A 14,325-nucleotide genomic window follows, 5' to 3' on the forward strand; every position below is an offset into this window, starting at 1 on the left:
CAACGTGGGTCCCCCCCTCCAATGGGCTCACCACTCATGGGAGGGGCCATAGAGGTCGGGTGCAATGTGAGCTGGGCGGCAGCCGAAGGCAAGGCACTTGGCGGTCCGATCCTCGGCTACATAAGCTAGCTCTTGGGACGTGGAATGTCACCTCGCTGGAGCCTGAGCTAGTGCGCGAGGTGGAGAAGTTCCGGCTGGATATAGTCTGACTCACTTCGACATAGGGCTGGGCGATATGGCCTTTTTTAAATATCGCGATATTTTAAGGCCATATCGCGATACACGATATATATCTCGATATTTTGCCTTAGCCTTGAATGAACACTTGATGCATAAAATCACAGCAGTATGATAATTCTATGTGTCTACATTAAAACATTCTTCTTCATACTGCATTAATATATGCTACTTTAAAACTTTCATGCAGAGAAGGAAATCACAACTAAAAAAATCACTATTTTTTTCATACGGTGTTGATCTGGAAATGTTTGCCTCTGCATTTTGATGGTGCGGGCATGTGGCACCGAACGGAGATGTTGACATGCGGAGTAAGCACTGTTCAATGTCTAGCAGGTGACTTTTCAAATGATGCTACATATTAGCAGTAATGCTACTTTTTATAGCAACGCTTTCGCCCCACACTTGACAAATTACGGTTGTCTGCTCAACATATTTCCACTTGAAGCCAAACCACCGCCAGACGATGGACCCCCTACTGTTTTTTGGGGGAATTAATTATTCCTTAATTTGTTACCAGATTCGCACCTTCTTTCTCTTGTATTACCGCTCACACAGCTACGCTAGCATCACAGCTAACGTTAGCCATGCTGCTACCTCTTTGCTGCGCGAGGGCGTATACGTATGTGACGTATGACGTGACAGTATGTGACGTGTGTAGAAACTGCGCTTGCTGTCTGTGAGAAGGAGAGACAGGAAAGAGCGAGGAGAGCCTGTAGTGTAATGCCAGCAGCTAAAAGCAACTGCGTGAGAACGCATACTCGAATATCACGATATAGTCATTTTCTATATCGCACAGAGACAAACCAGCGATATATGGCGTATATCGATATATCGCCCAGGCCTACTTCAACGCACAGCAAGGGCTTCTTGTTGCCCCCCGGCTCAAATCCTGCACGTTGGAGTTCAACCTAGTGGACGAGAGGGTAGCTTTCCCTCCGTCTTCGGGTGGAGGGACGGGTCCTGACTGTTGTTGTTTGTGCTTACGCACCAAACAGCAGTTCAGAGTACCCAACCTTTTTGGATACACTCGAGGGAGTACTGGAAAGTGCTCCCCCGGGTGATTCCCTTGTCATACTGGGGGACTTCAACGCTCATGTTGGCAACGACAGTGAAACCTGGAGAGGCGTGATTGGGAAGAATGGCCGCCCGGATCTGAACCCGAGTGGTGTTTTGTTATTGGACTTTTGTGCTCGTCACAGATTGTCCATAACAAACACCATGTTCAAACATAAGGATGTCCATATGTGCACTTGGCACCAGGACACCCTACGCTGCAGTTCCATGATCGACTTTGTAGTTGTGTCATCGGATTTGCGGCCTCATGTTTTGGACACTCGGGTGAAGAGAGGGACGGAGATTTCTACCGATCACCACCTGGTGGTAAGTTGGCTGCGATGGTGGGGGAGGATGCCGGACAGACCTGGCAGGCCCAAACGCATTGTGAGGGTCTGCTGGGAACGTCTGGCAGAGTCTCCTGTCAGAGAGTTTCAATTCCCACCTCCGGAAGAACTTTGAACATGTCAAGAACTTTGAACATGTCACAAGGGAGGTGCTGGACATTGAGTCCGAGTGGACCACGTTCCGCACCTCTATTGTCGAGGCAGCTGATTGGAGCTGTGGCCGCAAGGTAGTTGGTGCCTGTCGTGGCGGTAATCCTAGAACCCGTTGGTGGACACCGGCGGTGAGGGATGCTGTCAAGCTGAAGAAGGAATCCTATCGGGTTCTTTTGGCTCATAGGACTCCGGAGGCAGCGGACAGGTACCGACAGGCCAAGCGGTGTGCGGCTTCAGCGGTCTCGGAGGCAAAAACTCGGACATGGTAAGAGTTCGGGGAAGCCATGGAAAACGACTTCCGGACGGCTTCGAAGCGATTCTGGACCACCATCCGCCGCCTCGGGAAAGGGAAGCAGTGCACTGTCAACACCGTGTATGGTGAGGATAGTGTTCTGCTGACCTCGACTGCGGATGTTGTGGATCGGCAGAGGGAATACTTCGAAGACCTCCTCAATCCCACCAACACGTCTTCCTATGAGGAAGTAGTGCCTGGGGAATCTGTGGTAGGCTCTCCTATTTCTGGGGCTGAGGTTGCTGAGGTAGTTAAAAAGCTCCTCGGTGGCAAGGCCCCGGGGATGGCTCTGGATGCTGTAGGGCTGTCTTGGTTGACAAGAATCTGCAGCATCGCGTAGACATCGGGGGAAGTACCTCTGGATTGGCAGACCGGGGTGGTGGTTCCTCTCTTTAAGAAGGGGAACTGGAGGGTGTGTTCCAACTATCGTAGGATCACACTCCTCAGCCTTCCCGGTAAGGTCTATTCAGATGTACTGGAGAGGAGGCTACGCCAGATAGTCGAACCTCGGATTCAGGAGGAACAGTGTGGTTTTCGTCCTGGTCGTGGAACTGTGGACCAGCTCTATACTCTCGGCAGGGTCCTTGAAAGTGCATGGGAGTTTGCCCAACCAGTCTACATGTGCTTTGTGGACTTGGAGAAGGCATTCGACAGTGTCCCTCGGGAAGTCCTGTGGGGAGTGCTCAGAGAGTATGGGGTATCGGACTGTCTGATTGTGGCGGTCCGCTCCCTGTACGATCAGTGTCAGAGCTTGGTCCGCATTGCCGGCAGTAAGTCGGACACATTTCCAGTGAGGGTTGGACTCCGCCAAGGCTGCCCTTTGTCACCGATTATGTTCATAATTTTTATGGACAGAATTTCTAGGCGCAGTCAAGGCGTTGAGGGGATTCGGTTTGGTGGCTGCAAGATTAGGTCTCTGCTTTTTGCAGATGATGTGGTCCTGATGGCTTCATCTGGCCAGAATCTTCAGCTCTCACTGGATCGGTTTGCAGCCGAGTGTGAAGCGACTGGGATGAGAATCAGCACCTCCAAGTTAGAGTCCATGGTTCTCGCCCGGAAAAGGGTGGAGTGCCATTTCCGGGTTGGGGAGGAGACCCTGCCACAAGTGGAGGAGTTCAAGTACCTGGGAGTCTTGTTCACGAGTGAGGGAAGAGTGGATCGTGAGATCGACAGGCGGATCGGTGCGACGTCTTCAGTAATGCGGACGCTGTATCGATCCGTTGTGGTGAAGAAGGAGCTGAGCCGGAAGGCAAAGCTCTCAATTTACCGGTTTCCATCCTCACCTATGGTCATGAGCGGCCGAAATGAGTTTCCTCCGCCGGGTGGCGGGGCTCTCCCTTAGAGATAGGGTGAGAAGCTCTGCCATCTGGGGGGAGCTCAAAGTAAAGCCGCTGCTCCTCCACATCGAGAGGAGCCAGATGAGGTGGTTCGGGCATCTGGTCAGGATGCCACCCGAACGCCTCCCCAAGGAGGTGTTTAAGGGCACGTCCGACCGGTAGGAGGCCACGGGGAAGACCAGGACACGTTGGGAAGACTATGTCTCCCAGCTGGCCTGGGAACGCCTCGGGATCCCCCGGGAAGAGCTGGACGAAGTGGCTGGGGAGAGTAAAGTCTGGGCTTCCCTGCTTAGGCTGCTGCCCCCGCGACCCCACCTCGGATAAGCAGAAGAAGATGGATGGATGGTATTATGACTATAGCTTTAAAATGTGTGATTTTTAAATATCTTCAAAGAAAAGACGACAAAAATAACTTTTCAGTGAAACAGTAATTTTTACACAATATAATAGAACGTATAGAAAGAGGAGCGTACATATTTTCGATAGACAGCAGAAAATAACTGATTATTTTGTATATAAATAATAAAGTTCAGTTCTTAATACAGGGTTTCTGCAGGCATGAGCAAGTCTAATTTAAGGTTTTTTAATGCTACTTAAAATACATTTAATGCCCATGTTCTACTACAGATAGTTGTAGGGTTGTCCCGATACCAATATTTTGGTACCGTTATCGGTACCAAAATGTATTTCAGTACTTTTCTAAATAAAAGGGGACCACAAAAAAATTTCATTATTGTCTTTATTGTAACAAAAAATGTTAGGGTACATGAAACATATGTCTATTATTGCAATTTAGTCCTTAAATAAAATAGTGAACATACTAGACAACTTGTCTTTTAGTAGTAAGTAAACAAACAAAGGCTCCTAATTAGTCTGCTGACGTATGCAGTAACATATTGTGTCATTTATCTACCTATTATTTTGTCTACATTATGAGGGACAAACTGTAAAAATTGATTATTGATCTACTTGTTCATTTACTGTTAATATCTGCTTATTTTCTGTTTTCACATGTTCTATCTACACTTCTGTTAAAATGTAATAATCACTTATTCTTCTCTTGTTTGATACTTTACATTAGTTTTGGATGATACCACACATTTAGGTATCGATCCAATACCAAGTACCGTATTTTCCGCACCATAAGGCGCCCTGGGTTAAAAGCCGCGCCTTCAATGAACGGCATATTTCAAAACTTTGTCCACCTATAAGCCGCCCGGTGTTGTAAGCCGCATCTAACTGCGCTAAAGGAATGTAAAAAAAAAAACAGTCAGATAGGTCAGTCAAACTTTAATAATATATTAAAAACCAGCGTTCTAACAACTCTGTTCACTCCCAAAATGTACGCAAATGTGCAATCACAAACATAGTAAAATTCAAAATAGTGCAGAGCAATAGCAACATAATGTTGCTCGAACGTTAATGTCACAACACACAAAATAAACATAACGCTCACTTTCTGAAGTTATTCTTCATTCATAAATCCCTCGAATTATTCTCCTTCGTTGTCCGAATTGAAAAGTTGGGCGAATGTGGGATCCAAAATGTCGTCTGGCGCTGTCTCCCTGAACGTCACGTGTGTTCGCCTTCTGTCATCCACTGTTCCCACGCAGTTAGCAGTCTAGCTTCGAATGCCCTGTTGACACCAATATCTAGCGGCTGGAGGTCTTTTGTCAATCCACCCGGAATGACGGCGAGTATTGAATTAAGCGCGTAAGCGTGTCTCTTAATGTGATGTTATGAGCTAGCAAATATAACAACTACACTACCCAGCATGCAACGATAGTGACGAGCATGCGTGGTAGCCCTGAGAAGCGTTGTTGTATGCTGGGAGTTAGAATGTGGTTATGAGCACGCTGTAAGTAAACGTTGAGAACTCAGTTAACACGCGTCGTCTGCATTATTTATAATTAGACAGACAACACACTTAATAGGAGCCATTTTGGGGTCTTTACATAAACACACAAATGGAAATGAAACGTCACATATCCCAGCATGCACCGCGCGCTTCTTCTCCAGGGAAAAAAGATGGCGGCTGTTTACCGAAGTTGCGAGACCGAAACTTTATGAAAATGAATCTTAATATTTATCCATATATAAAGCGCACCGGGTTATAAGGCGCACTGTCAGCTTTTGAGAAAATTTGTGGTTTTTAGGTGCGCCTTATAGTGCGGAAAATACGGTAGTTACAGGATCATACATTGGTCATATTGTACCATATGTCCCGGCAAGAAATCTGCGTTCAAAGAACTCCGGCTTATTAGTGATTCCCAGAGCACAAAAAAAGTCTGCGGGCTATAGAGCGTTTTCTATTCGGGCTCCAGTACTATGGAATGCCCTCCCGGTAACAATTAGAGATGCTACCTCAGTAGAAGCATTTAAGTCCCATCTTAAAACTAATTTGTATACTCTAGCCTTTAAATAGACCCCCCTTTTAGACCAGTTGATCTGCCGTTTATTTTATTTTATCCTCTGCTCCCCTCTCCCTTGTGGGGGGGGGGGCACAGGTCCGGTGGCCATGGATGAAGTGCTGGCTGTCCAGAGTCGGGACCCGGGGTGGACCGCTCGCCTGTGCATCGTTTGGGAACATCTCTGCGCTGCTGACCCGTCTCCGCTCGGGATGGTGTCCTGCTGGCCCCACTATGGACTGGACTCTTACTGTTATGTTGGATCCACTATGGACTGGACTCTCACAATATTATGTCAGACCCACTCAACATCCATTGCATTCGGTCTCCACTAGAGGGGGGGGGGGGGGTTACCCACATATGCGGTCCTCTCCAAGGTTTCTCATAGTCATTCACATCGACGTCCCACTGGGGTGAGTTTTTCCTTGCCCTTATGTGGGCTCTGTACCGAGGATGTCGTTGTGGCTTGTGCAGCCCTTTGAGAAACTTGTGATTTAGGGCTATATGAATAAACATTGATTGATATTCAATGTCTTCATGTGTCCAGGGACGTATTTACTGACTTTATAAACATAATATGAATTTTTTTAAAAGGAAAAATTATTTTGTGACGATAAAAAATATCAATGTAATCATAGTAGTACCGACTAGATACGCTCTTGTACTTGGTATCATTACAGTGGATGTCAGGTGTAGATCCACCAATGACATTTGTTTTGTTAGCGGTGACACCGGTGAGCTATTGTATCCTCCTTGGGTGTGTAGTGAAGCATGTTTAGCTATTCCTCGTCCTCCAGTGATAATGGTACTTGTAAGAAACTTACTTTATTTATCGCCATGGAGGCCAGGATTAGTGATTTAGAAGTAGCTAAAACACTGCCGACTGTAGATGGACATTAGCCGATAGCTAGCTAGTCATGTCTTAAAGCACCTCTTCCTGAGGGTGTTTCAGTGTTATAACTTCACCTTTATATTTACTTTTTACACCAAATTGCGTCCATTCTTCCTTTTCTGTCTACGCACTGTGTTTGCTTGTAAGTACTCCATGTGTGCGCGCTGCCGAACATGCTCCTCTGCTCGTAAAACCAGCAATGTCATGATGTGACGACGCGTCATCATGCCCGTTAAAGAAAAAAAAAGGGAGGAGGGGCAGAACAGGTACTTTTTTGGAGGTGGTGTAGTATTGAATATGATTCATTAGTATCGCGGTACTATACTAGTACCGGTATACCGTACAACCCTACTCCATTGTTAGGACTTTTGCTGGCGTTAATTCATGAGTTAGAATGCATAAAAAAAATAAAAACATGTGTTTTTATATTACATAAGGATTGTGAATAATAGGCAAAATTCTAAAAAGAAAAGTGCAGTTCCCATTTAAAACCGGTAACTGGCCCAGGAGAGGAAGTGTACCAAAACTGTGACGTAGTGTGAGTACCGGTAGTCTTATCACATAATATCACATTGGATTCAATGAGCATGCAAATACAAATTATAGGCGAGTTCTAAGGACACTATCATTGATAACGTGATCAATTATTTAGAAGAAAGAAGGGAAACTTACACTTTCATTGGCCAAACGAGCTAGTCTCTCGACTTGAAGTGCTTTAAGGACTTTATTGAACAATTTGGTCTGAGCGACCGACCACACTGTCCTGTAAGAACAAAGATGACGTTAAAATCATGCATGAGTATTGAGATGTGTTTGACTTACTTGTTGATGTGCTCCTCCCAGTCATCAGGGGGTGGGGGACTGTCCGCTACAGTGCGAGCAAACAGGACGTGTCGCTCGCACTCCTTCATTACACTCAGAGCTTTGTGGTTGTCATACAGAGGCACAGGCGTGGGTGTGACCATCTCCACATCTATTAAACCTTCCGAGTCTCTGCAAAAAATAAGAAAATAAAAAATTGACATCAAAATTACTGCATGTTGCGCCAATTTAAGAATAAAATCGGGTGGGAACTCACGGCAAAACTTCAGGCTGGCGTCTCGGGGTGACAAACAGCGTCCTGGTGGGACGGGAGCTGCTGGCGTCCGGGTGAGAGTTCCACGGTTTGGCGTAGCTGTGGTCCAGACACACCAAATCCAGCTCGCGTTCATGAGCAGAGAGCTGGAAGAACAAGGACGTTGCCATCTTTCTTGCCGAAATCTGGTAGTCCTTGTCCCCGCCACGATGCATCCTTAAACCTCTTGGGTTTGACGCGTAGCTAGAGGGAAGGTGCATTGATCATTAACGACACTCATTTGCATGTCAGACGTACACTGCTAGTTGAATTATGTCATGGCCTGCTCCTCACACCTGCAGGCAGGGGTGGGGCCTTGGTGATTAGAATCACCTGTGCTCACTGATTTAAACAGGGCTCCTAACAGTTGGCTGTTCACTTTGAAGAAGACGTTCACTCCGCTCATCCAGGTAAACCACCTTTGTCAGTGTTTCTTATTCAGATCTACTTAACTATTCGACAGCCTTATCTAATTAAGTGGGGGGGGGGAATACTAGCTTGTAACTCGCTCACACTACTCCGGGGTTTCTGCTTTCCCGTTAAGCCTTCTGGGTAATGTAGTTACACTACAAATGACCTACACCGTTTGTTGTATTGTTCCAATATTCGGACAGGAATTGCAGTATTAATTTTTTGCTTCATAGTCAGAAAAAGCCAGACATTGTTGCTTTTAAATGAGCCAAGTTGTCTCATTTAAAAAGAAAAAAAAGCATGAATAAGGGACATTTTGACTTCCGTGCAGGTGCTTTGTTGTCTGCGACACCGAGCATCACCCAGGACTCTATATAAAGCCTTCGCATATTAAGGATTTGCTAATTCGACCGGGGTTTAAACGTATACACCTTGTAAATCGCTGAATTGCACGGTCGGTACATTTTGGGGGAAAAAAGCTTCTATAGCGAAGAGTACACTCTTGGGTGGGTTGACCGGCCTAGCATGCTAATGTTAGCTTCGTTAGCCCACAAGCTAAACGATACCCTGCTACGTTCCTCACCTTTTTGGCTTTACTGATACATTTGGTGCCGTTGCGGTTCAAAGTCTCATTGTGTCATACTGAGCTGAAGATGGACACGTTTTATTTTTAATTGAAGTTACATAAACCACACAGGCCGTGCGCGTTCGCCTCCCTTATTTCTGTGGTGGGTTGCCATGTGGCGCTCCAAAGTTCCCCCTTTGGCTCAGTGATAACAAACGGCGTAACGAAGCCTGCTTTTGCAAAGCATCTGGCAACCCAGCTTGTGGCGCCTTTTGGCTACCGTATTATACGGACTGGATTTTACTACCTGGAGGTGATCGTGCATGTGCAATTCTCATCATTTTATGCCAATGAATTCCTATTTACAGGCAACAACTTTGCCAAGTTAAATTCAATTTATATTTAGCTTATTCAAGTTTGTCTACTTCAAACATTTAAAGTCGAGATGCTGAGTAGATAAGTCAGCAGTGAAGATCGATTATAAGTGTTTTAATGTTATGAATAATTCGTGTACGTTTTGGTCATTTTAATTGTATTTTCATGAGTGCGAGTGTCAAAGTGCAATAACTAAATCAAAAAAGTTTTTCTTTTATATTGAATATAACAAAATGAATAGTCACCATAAAGTAATGAAACGGATGTAGTATTCTGGAAGCGGAAGTTGCTCATTCAAAGGCAAGACCGCGGACTTGCCTCGTGGGAGAAGTTTTTTGTTAGTATCAACTTTCCGGTTTCGTTATAAACAAATCTGTCATTTTTATTTTTCGTTTTCTGATTTTATAAATGTTAAATGACTGTTTTCTTTGGACACTGTTTCAAAATAAAAACCAATCGTTGAAAAACATGCAATGATCAAAATACACTGATCATGATATAGCAGTCGTGTGCTACTGCTAGCCTAACATAACCAGAAATCTTGATTATAATTAAAGATGAATAATTTTTCATTTACTTTCCCTAGATATCAAAGTATTAATATTCTCGTCATATCATGTGCCTTCCAGTGTTGTTTTTAGTTTATAGAGTTTGTATCCAATCAGAATTCAGCAAGCTTATGTTGCCATGCTGTACCAAATCTGCCTTCAGAATCAACAATGTGTGTGCACTGTAAGTGAAAGGGTACATACAGTTGATAGACTGTTGCAATAGCCAATCAGATCACCAGTTGTCAGTAAGGCCTTCTAGATGGCCTAAGGCAGGTATATGGTGATGTTGTGAGCCAGGTAACATTAGAACTCCATTACCCAGCATGCCACAGTAGTGAAGAGCATGTGCAATAGCCCTGTTAGGTTGTTGAAGGTAGTTTTTGATGAGCACGCTATGGAGTAAACTTTAAGAAGTTGGCCAACACGCCTCGTCTGCGTCTTTTGATTAGGCAACACATATATTTGCAAGGCCATTTTCAAGGATATTTAAAGAGAAACTACATCTTGTGAGAACATCTCGGCCAACCCCGGAGGCTAGCTCAGCTGTCGATGAAATGTGAGTTCAGATATTTTGTTTCTTTATTTTTTCACGTTTAAAATGTTTTTTTTTGCAATTTTAATTTTGACAGTACCACATAAGATATGTTAATTGCTGATGCGGGTTTATTGATTTTTAAATGCGCCAGAAAATAACCCGTTTTGTACAGTGCCCAGTAGGCATTGTAAATGTGTTCCCGTATAGTATTTCTCCAGCAATGGTCATGTGGTTTTGATTGATTGAAACTTTTATTAGTAGATTGCACTGTACAGTACATATTCCATACAATTGACCACTAAATAGTAAAATTTTCAACTTGTTTAAGTTGGGGTCCACGTTAATCAATTCATGGTGACATCAATGATGGTATTTTGAGAGGTAATCATTGAAGTCGGACATCACTGAAGGCCTAGGGGAGAAACGCACGGCCCGCTACTGTGATATAGCCAATGAGCTTTGTTCTTTTTAAAGTCTAGTAATATAACTGCAAAATGATTGTGTTGTCTTATTGATCCACAAAAGTGGTGACCTTTTCAGTAAAGCACCCTACATTTATTTCCTGCAGGGCAGAAAGTAGTTTCACTGATATTTATTGACCTTTTTGCCTCTGTACAGCTAATGAGACCTACAGCAACTATGGTACAATTTTGTGTTTTACACATTTTGGACCGTAAGTTAATGTCTTCAAATATGCTGATAAAAAGAAGTGTTTCTGTTGAATTAGACTACATATCTGTCTGTGGCCTTGCTGCTTTGTGCCCTGTTGCCAGCAGCGATTGGACACTGTTCCGGAGGGTCACAAACAGGTGAGACACCATCAGTAATGTTTTCTCATTTTCACATCCAATATTGCAAAAAGGGTGTCAAAAAATCCTAACTCTCGGGTCTAAATGTGTTGTAGCAAATAGCACACATTGCCTGGATGAGACGGACAATGAGTGGCACCCCATTGGCACAGCGTGGAGGAACAGTGCCTGCATGGATTGTACTTGCAGCAGTTGTTGTTCTGCGTAAGTCAAATAAAGCAAATCTAGTGTTTATTTTGTTTGTTTTAATCTTGGGTCTACGGCTTGTTTACAGGTTTAGCATTCCCCAAAACTTCCCCGATGATTGTGTCTCAGTTTTCGACCTGGTGGCCTGTAAATACAAAGTTCACAAGAAGGATGACCCATCAGAAGAATGTCCCATTTTTTCTGCCGTTGGAAAGTGAGGGGGGGAAAAAACTACACCCTTTTGTCGACCCTCTTTTTACATTTGGAACACAAAATGTAATGTGCTTACAAATGGAAAATAAAACTTACAATGCCTCATTGACTTTTTTTTTTTTTTTTTTTTGTACTATTTTAATGAATATAAAGAATAGGCTGCAATATTTGCTTAAGCATTTTTTTTTTTAACAGTTCATATCAGGAATTGTACTGCATTACAAAATGCAGAAAGATATCCTTAGAGGAAAAACTAATTTAAAACATTTGTATGCTCGTACAACACTAAAAACCTTCAGCATATCAATATGTGGAATTAACTTATGGAACAGATTAAGTAAAGAAGTTAAACAATGTACAGATATGATCCAGTTTAAGAGGTTGCTCAAATTAACAGTGTTTACAAAGAAAAATTATGAGAAACACCTTCAACCTTATTGAAAATGGGATATTAAGTCAGTCATGATAAACATACCGAGATTAATTGCAGGAACGACTATTCATCATTCACTGATGTCATTGTGCTATAAAAAGAAGTCTGTAAATGAGCGTATGTATTTGTAAACCCTCTGAAGCGGGAAAGGGGTAGGATTAAATAAGCTTTGCTTCTTCCTACTCTTCGGACATGTGTGGAGACATTGTGGGATGTATTATGCTGTAAGTGTGTTCATGGTTGAACTAAACTAAAAGACAGAGATTGCATTACCTGAGTGGGGCTGGAGTTTTGTAAACAATGTATTGCCAGTTAACGCTTGTTTTTTGTTAAAGTAGCTCTGTAGAGACTCCTGATACAAAGAATCAGATATCAGATGTGAGATTTGGTAAAGAGAAACATTTAATATAAATTTATATCAAATGTAATAGCAAAGTGCAAAAATCTGACAAAGCTGAAATGTATCAATTGCATCAATACCAGGGATGCACATTTAAGTTGAAAGTGTAATACCTTGTATCTACTGTACTTAGTTATTTAGCAGTTTGTGTAGGGCTATACATTCTTGGGGGCAAGCAAAGCATCGGTTCTGTAAAACGTGTCCATTGTGGGCAGGTCAATTATGGCATTAAAGGGGAACCACGCTTTTTTGGGGGGAATTTTGCCTATCGTTCACAATCGTGAGAGACAAGACAGTTTAGTTTTTTTTCTTTTGTATTCTAACATACAAATCTGCTCCTTCTAGGTGGCTAGCAATGCGGCTAATGGTAGCAATCAATTCTACCTTACACTTATTAAAAATACATTCAAAACCGCCAATGCTTAATTTACGTTCCATCGCCGTAGCAACATTATTGTAGGAGCGAACACTGAAGAACTATTTTTCTAGCGTACTAACACATCGGCGTGCTACGGTATTAGCCTTAAAAGCCAACTACGATTAGAGATAAGCTAGCTTCTACAACACAAAACGCGTTTGAGTTTGTAACACACAATGTGATAGAGCACCAATCCGTACCGAGTGGAAAAACATAAACAATCATATAACAGTATCTGTAAAGTAATATTTCATGTTTTGTTTGTACACAGCTAGCCAGACAGTGTAGTTGTAATAACACACATGACGTGCTGCGTGTATCATCCATCCATCCATCCATTTACTACCGCTTATTCCCTTCGGGGTCGCGGGGGGCGCTGGAGCCTATCTCAGCTACAATCGGGCGGAATGCGGGGTACACCCTGGACAAGTCGCCACCTCATCGCAGGCTGCGTGTATCATGATCAATATAAAGTGTGACTCACTTTATGGACACTTGTCTGTTTGGTCCAGCTGGCCATGGACGTTCTTTTCTGGTTTATTTGGGGTAAGCCAGTGGCGGGCCCTGCCTTTCCCACATAGGCCTTCAGTGATGTCCTACCAGTGACGTGCGGTCACTAGAGGCAGGTGAGGCAGGGCCTCACCTGCCATCATGGAAAGAAAAAATAATAATTAAATTGTTATATGTATCCAGCGATTATACTATAAAGTTATTTTCCATTTAACTTCACCAGTTTTAGATTATTTTTATTCAAAATCGCTGAATTTTCACATTTGCCGTTCAAATACTGAGAAGAGACGGTGCGGTGATCAGCAGCCAGTTGAGGCACGTCACTCAGTTGTGCCTCAACATGGATTGCGGACTCGGCTAACTGCTGGCCTGCTGTGCAGTGAGACCGTATTGCTATATGAATTATATTATACATTTCCATAGTTTAGTTAGCTGAGGTATATAATGTACAGTGTATTTTGTCAACAACTGTATGTGTGTAACGTATTTCTTGTGCTGAGCGATCATAAAACTGCTGCGAAAACGCACTGTGTGAGGCTCGCGTAATCCCGCCTCCTGGTGCCGGATAACGCACCTCCGCCGCAGATTGCACCCCCCGACGGGAGCGCCAGCCAAAGCCCACACCCAAACCCTCCACGTGCAAGACCGAATCCACCCAAAAAAAGTCACTTAACAAGAAGCCAAAAAGTGCAAAAACAACAAAGCTCGCGCCGGAGGAGCCGTGAACGACCGCAGGGACACAACATTAGGTACACCTGCAGACTGCAGCACGGATTTCATATTTCATTCATTCACAACTCCTCCAACACGAACACCACTGTTCCTGCACTTATAAGTAAAGGTAAGACCATAATAACGTTTTTTTTATTAAATGTGCTTTTTTGTGTGCTACAGTTTGTATGTGTAAAGTTAAAGTTAAGTTAAAGTACCAATGATTGTCACACACACACTAGGTGTGGTGAAATTTGTCCTCTGCATTTGACCCATCCCCTTGATCACCCCCTGGGATGTGAGGGGAGCAGTGGGCAGCAGCGGCGCCGCGCCCGGGAATAATTTTTGGTGATTTAACCCCCAATTCCAACC

General features: G+C 43.7%; 2 protein-coding genes across 6 annotated transcripts in view; one reads left to right on the forward strand and one right to left on the reverse strand.

Annotated features, from left to right (window-relative positions):
- The window catches only part of kansl3 (KAT8 regulatory NSL complex subunit 3), a 50,726-nt gene extending 41,726 nt beyond the window's left edge, over positions 1–9,000 (reverse strand). For all 5 annotated transcript variants that reach the window (XR_009817511.2, XM_061981773.2, XM_061981774.2 and 2 more), the window contains exons 1-4: positions 8,831–9,000; positions 7,801–8,040; positions 7,545–7,715; positions 7,395–7,485 (exon numbers count right to left, since the gene is read on the reverse strand). Coding sequence is in view for 4 of the 5 variants with exons in the window: in XM_061981773.2 (XP_061837757.1) it covers positions 7,395–7,485; positions 7,545–7,715; positions 7,801–8,012 (474 nt within the window). In the remaining variant the exon portion in view is untranslated. The remainder of the gene's footprint in view (positions 1–7,394; positions 7,486–7,544; positions 7,716–7,800; positions 8,041–8,830) is intronic.
- Positions 9,001–10,272: 1,272 nt separating this feature from the next.
- On the forward strand, positions 10,273–11,584 carry LOC133620348 (beta-microseminoprotein-like). The gene is made up of 5 exons (XM_061981779.1): positions 10,273–10,294; positions 10,842–10,915; positions 11,001–11,082; positions 11,178–11,286; positions 11,357–11,584. Exons 1-5 carry the CDS (start codon positions 10,288–10,290, stop codon positions 11,484–11,486), a joined length of 402 nt encoding a protein of 133 aa, XP_061837763.1. The 5' UTR covers positions 10,273–10,287; the 3' UTR covers positions 11,487–11,584.
- Positions 11,585–14,325: the final 2,741 nt, after the last annotated feature.

Source organism: Nerophis lumbriciformis, linkage group LG24, assembly GCF_033978685.3.
Source record: "Nerophis lumbriciformis linkage group LG24, RoL_Nlum_v2.1, whole genome shotgun sequence".
In the NCBI taxonomy this organism is placed as follows: Eukaryota; Metazoa; Chordata; class Actinopteri; order Syngnathiformes; family Syngnathidae; genus Nerophis; species Nerophis lumbriciformis.

Bases quoted from the DNA above. Each gene is read 5' to 3' on its own strand.
- LOC133620348 (XM_061981779.1), top strand. The intron at 10,916-11,000 runs GTACAATTTTGT...CTGTTGAATTAG, and splicing joins TGAGACCTACAGCAACTATG to ACTACATATCTGTCTGTGGC. The intron at 11,083-11,177 runs GTGAGACACCAT...AATGTGTTGTAG, and splicing joins TTCCGGAGGGTCACAAACAG to CAAATAGCACACATTGCCTG.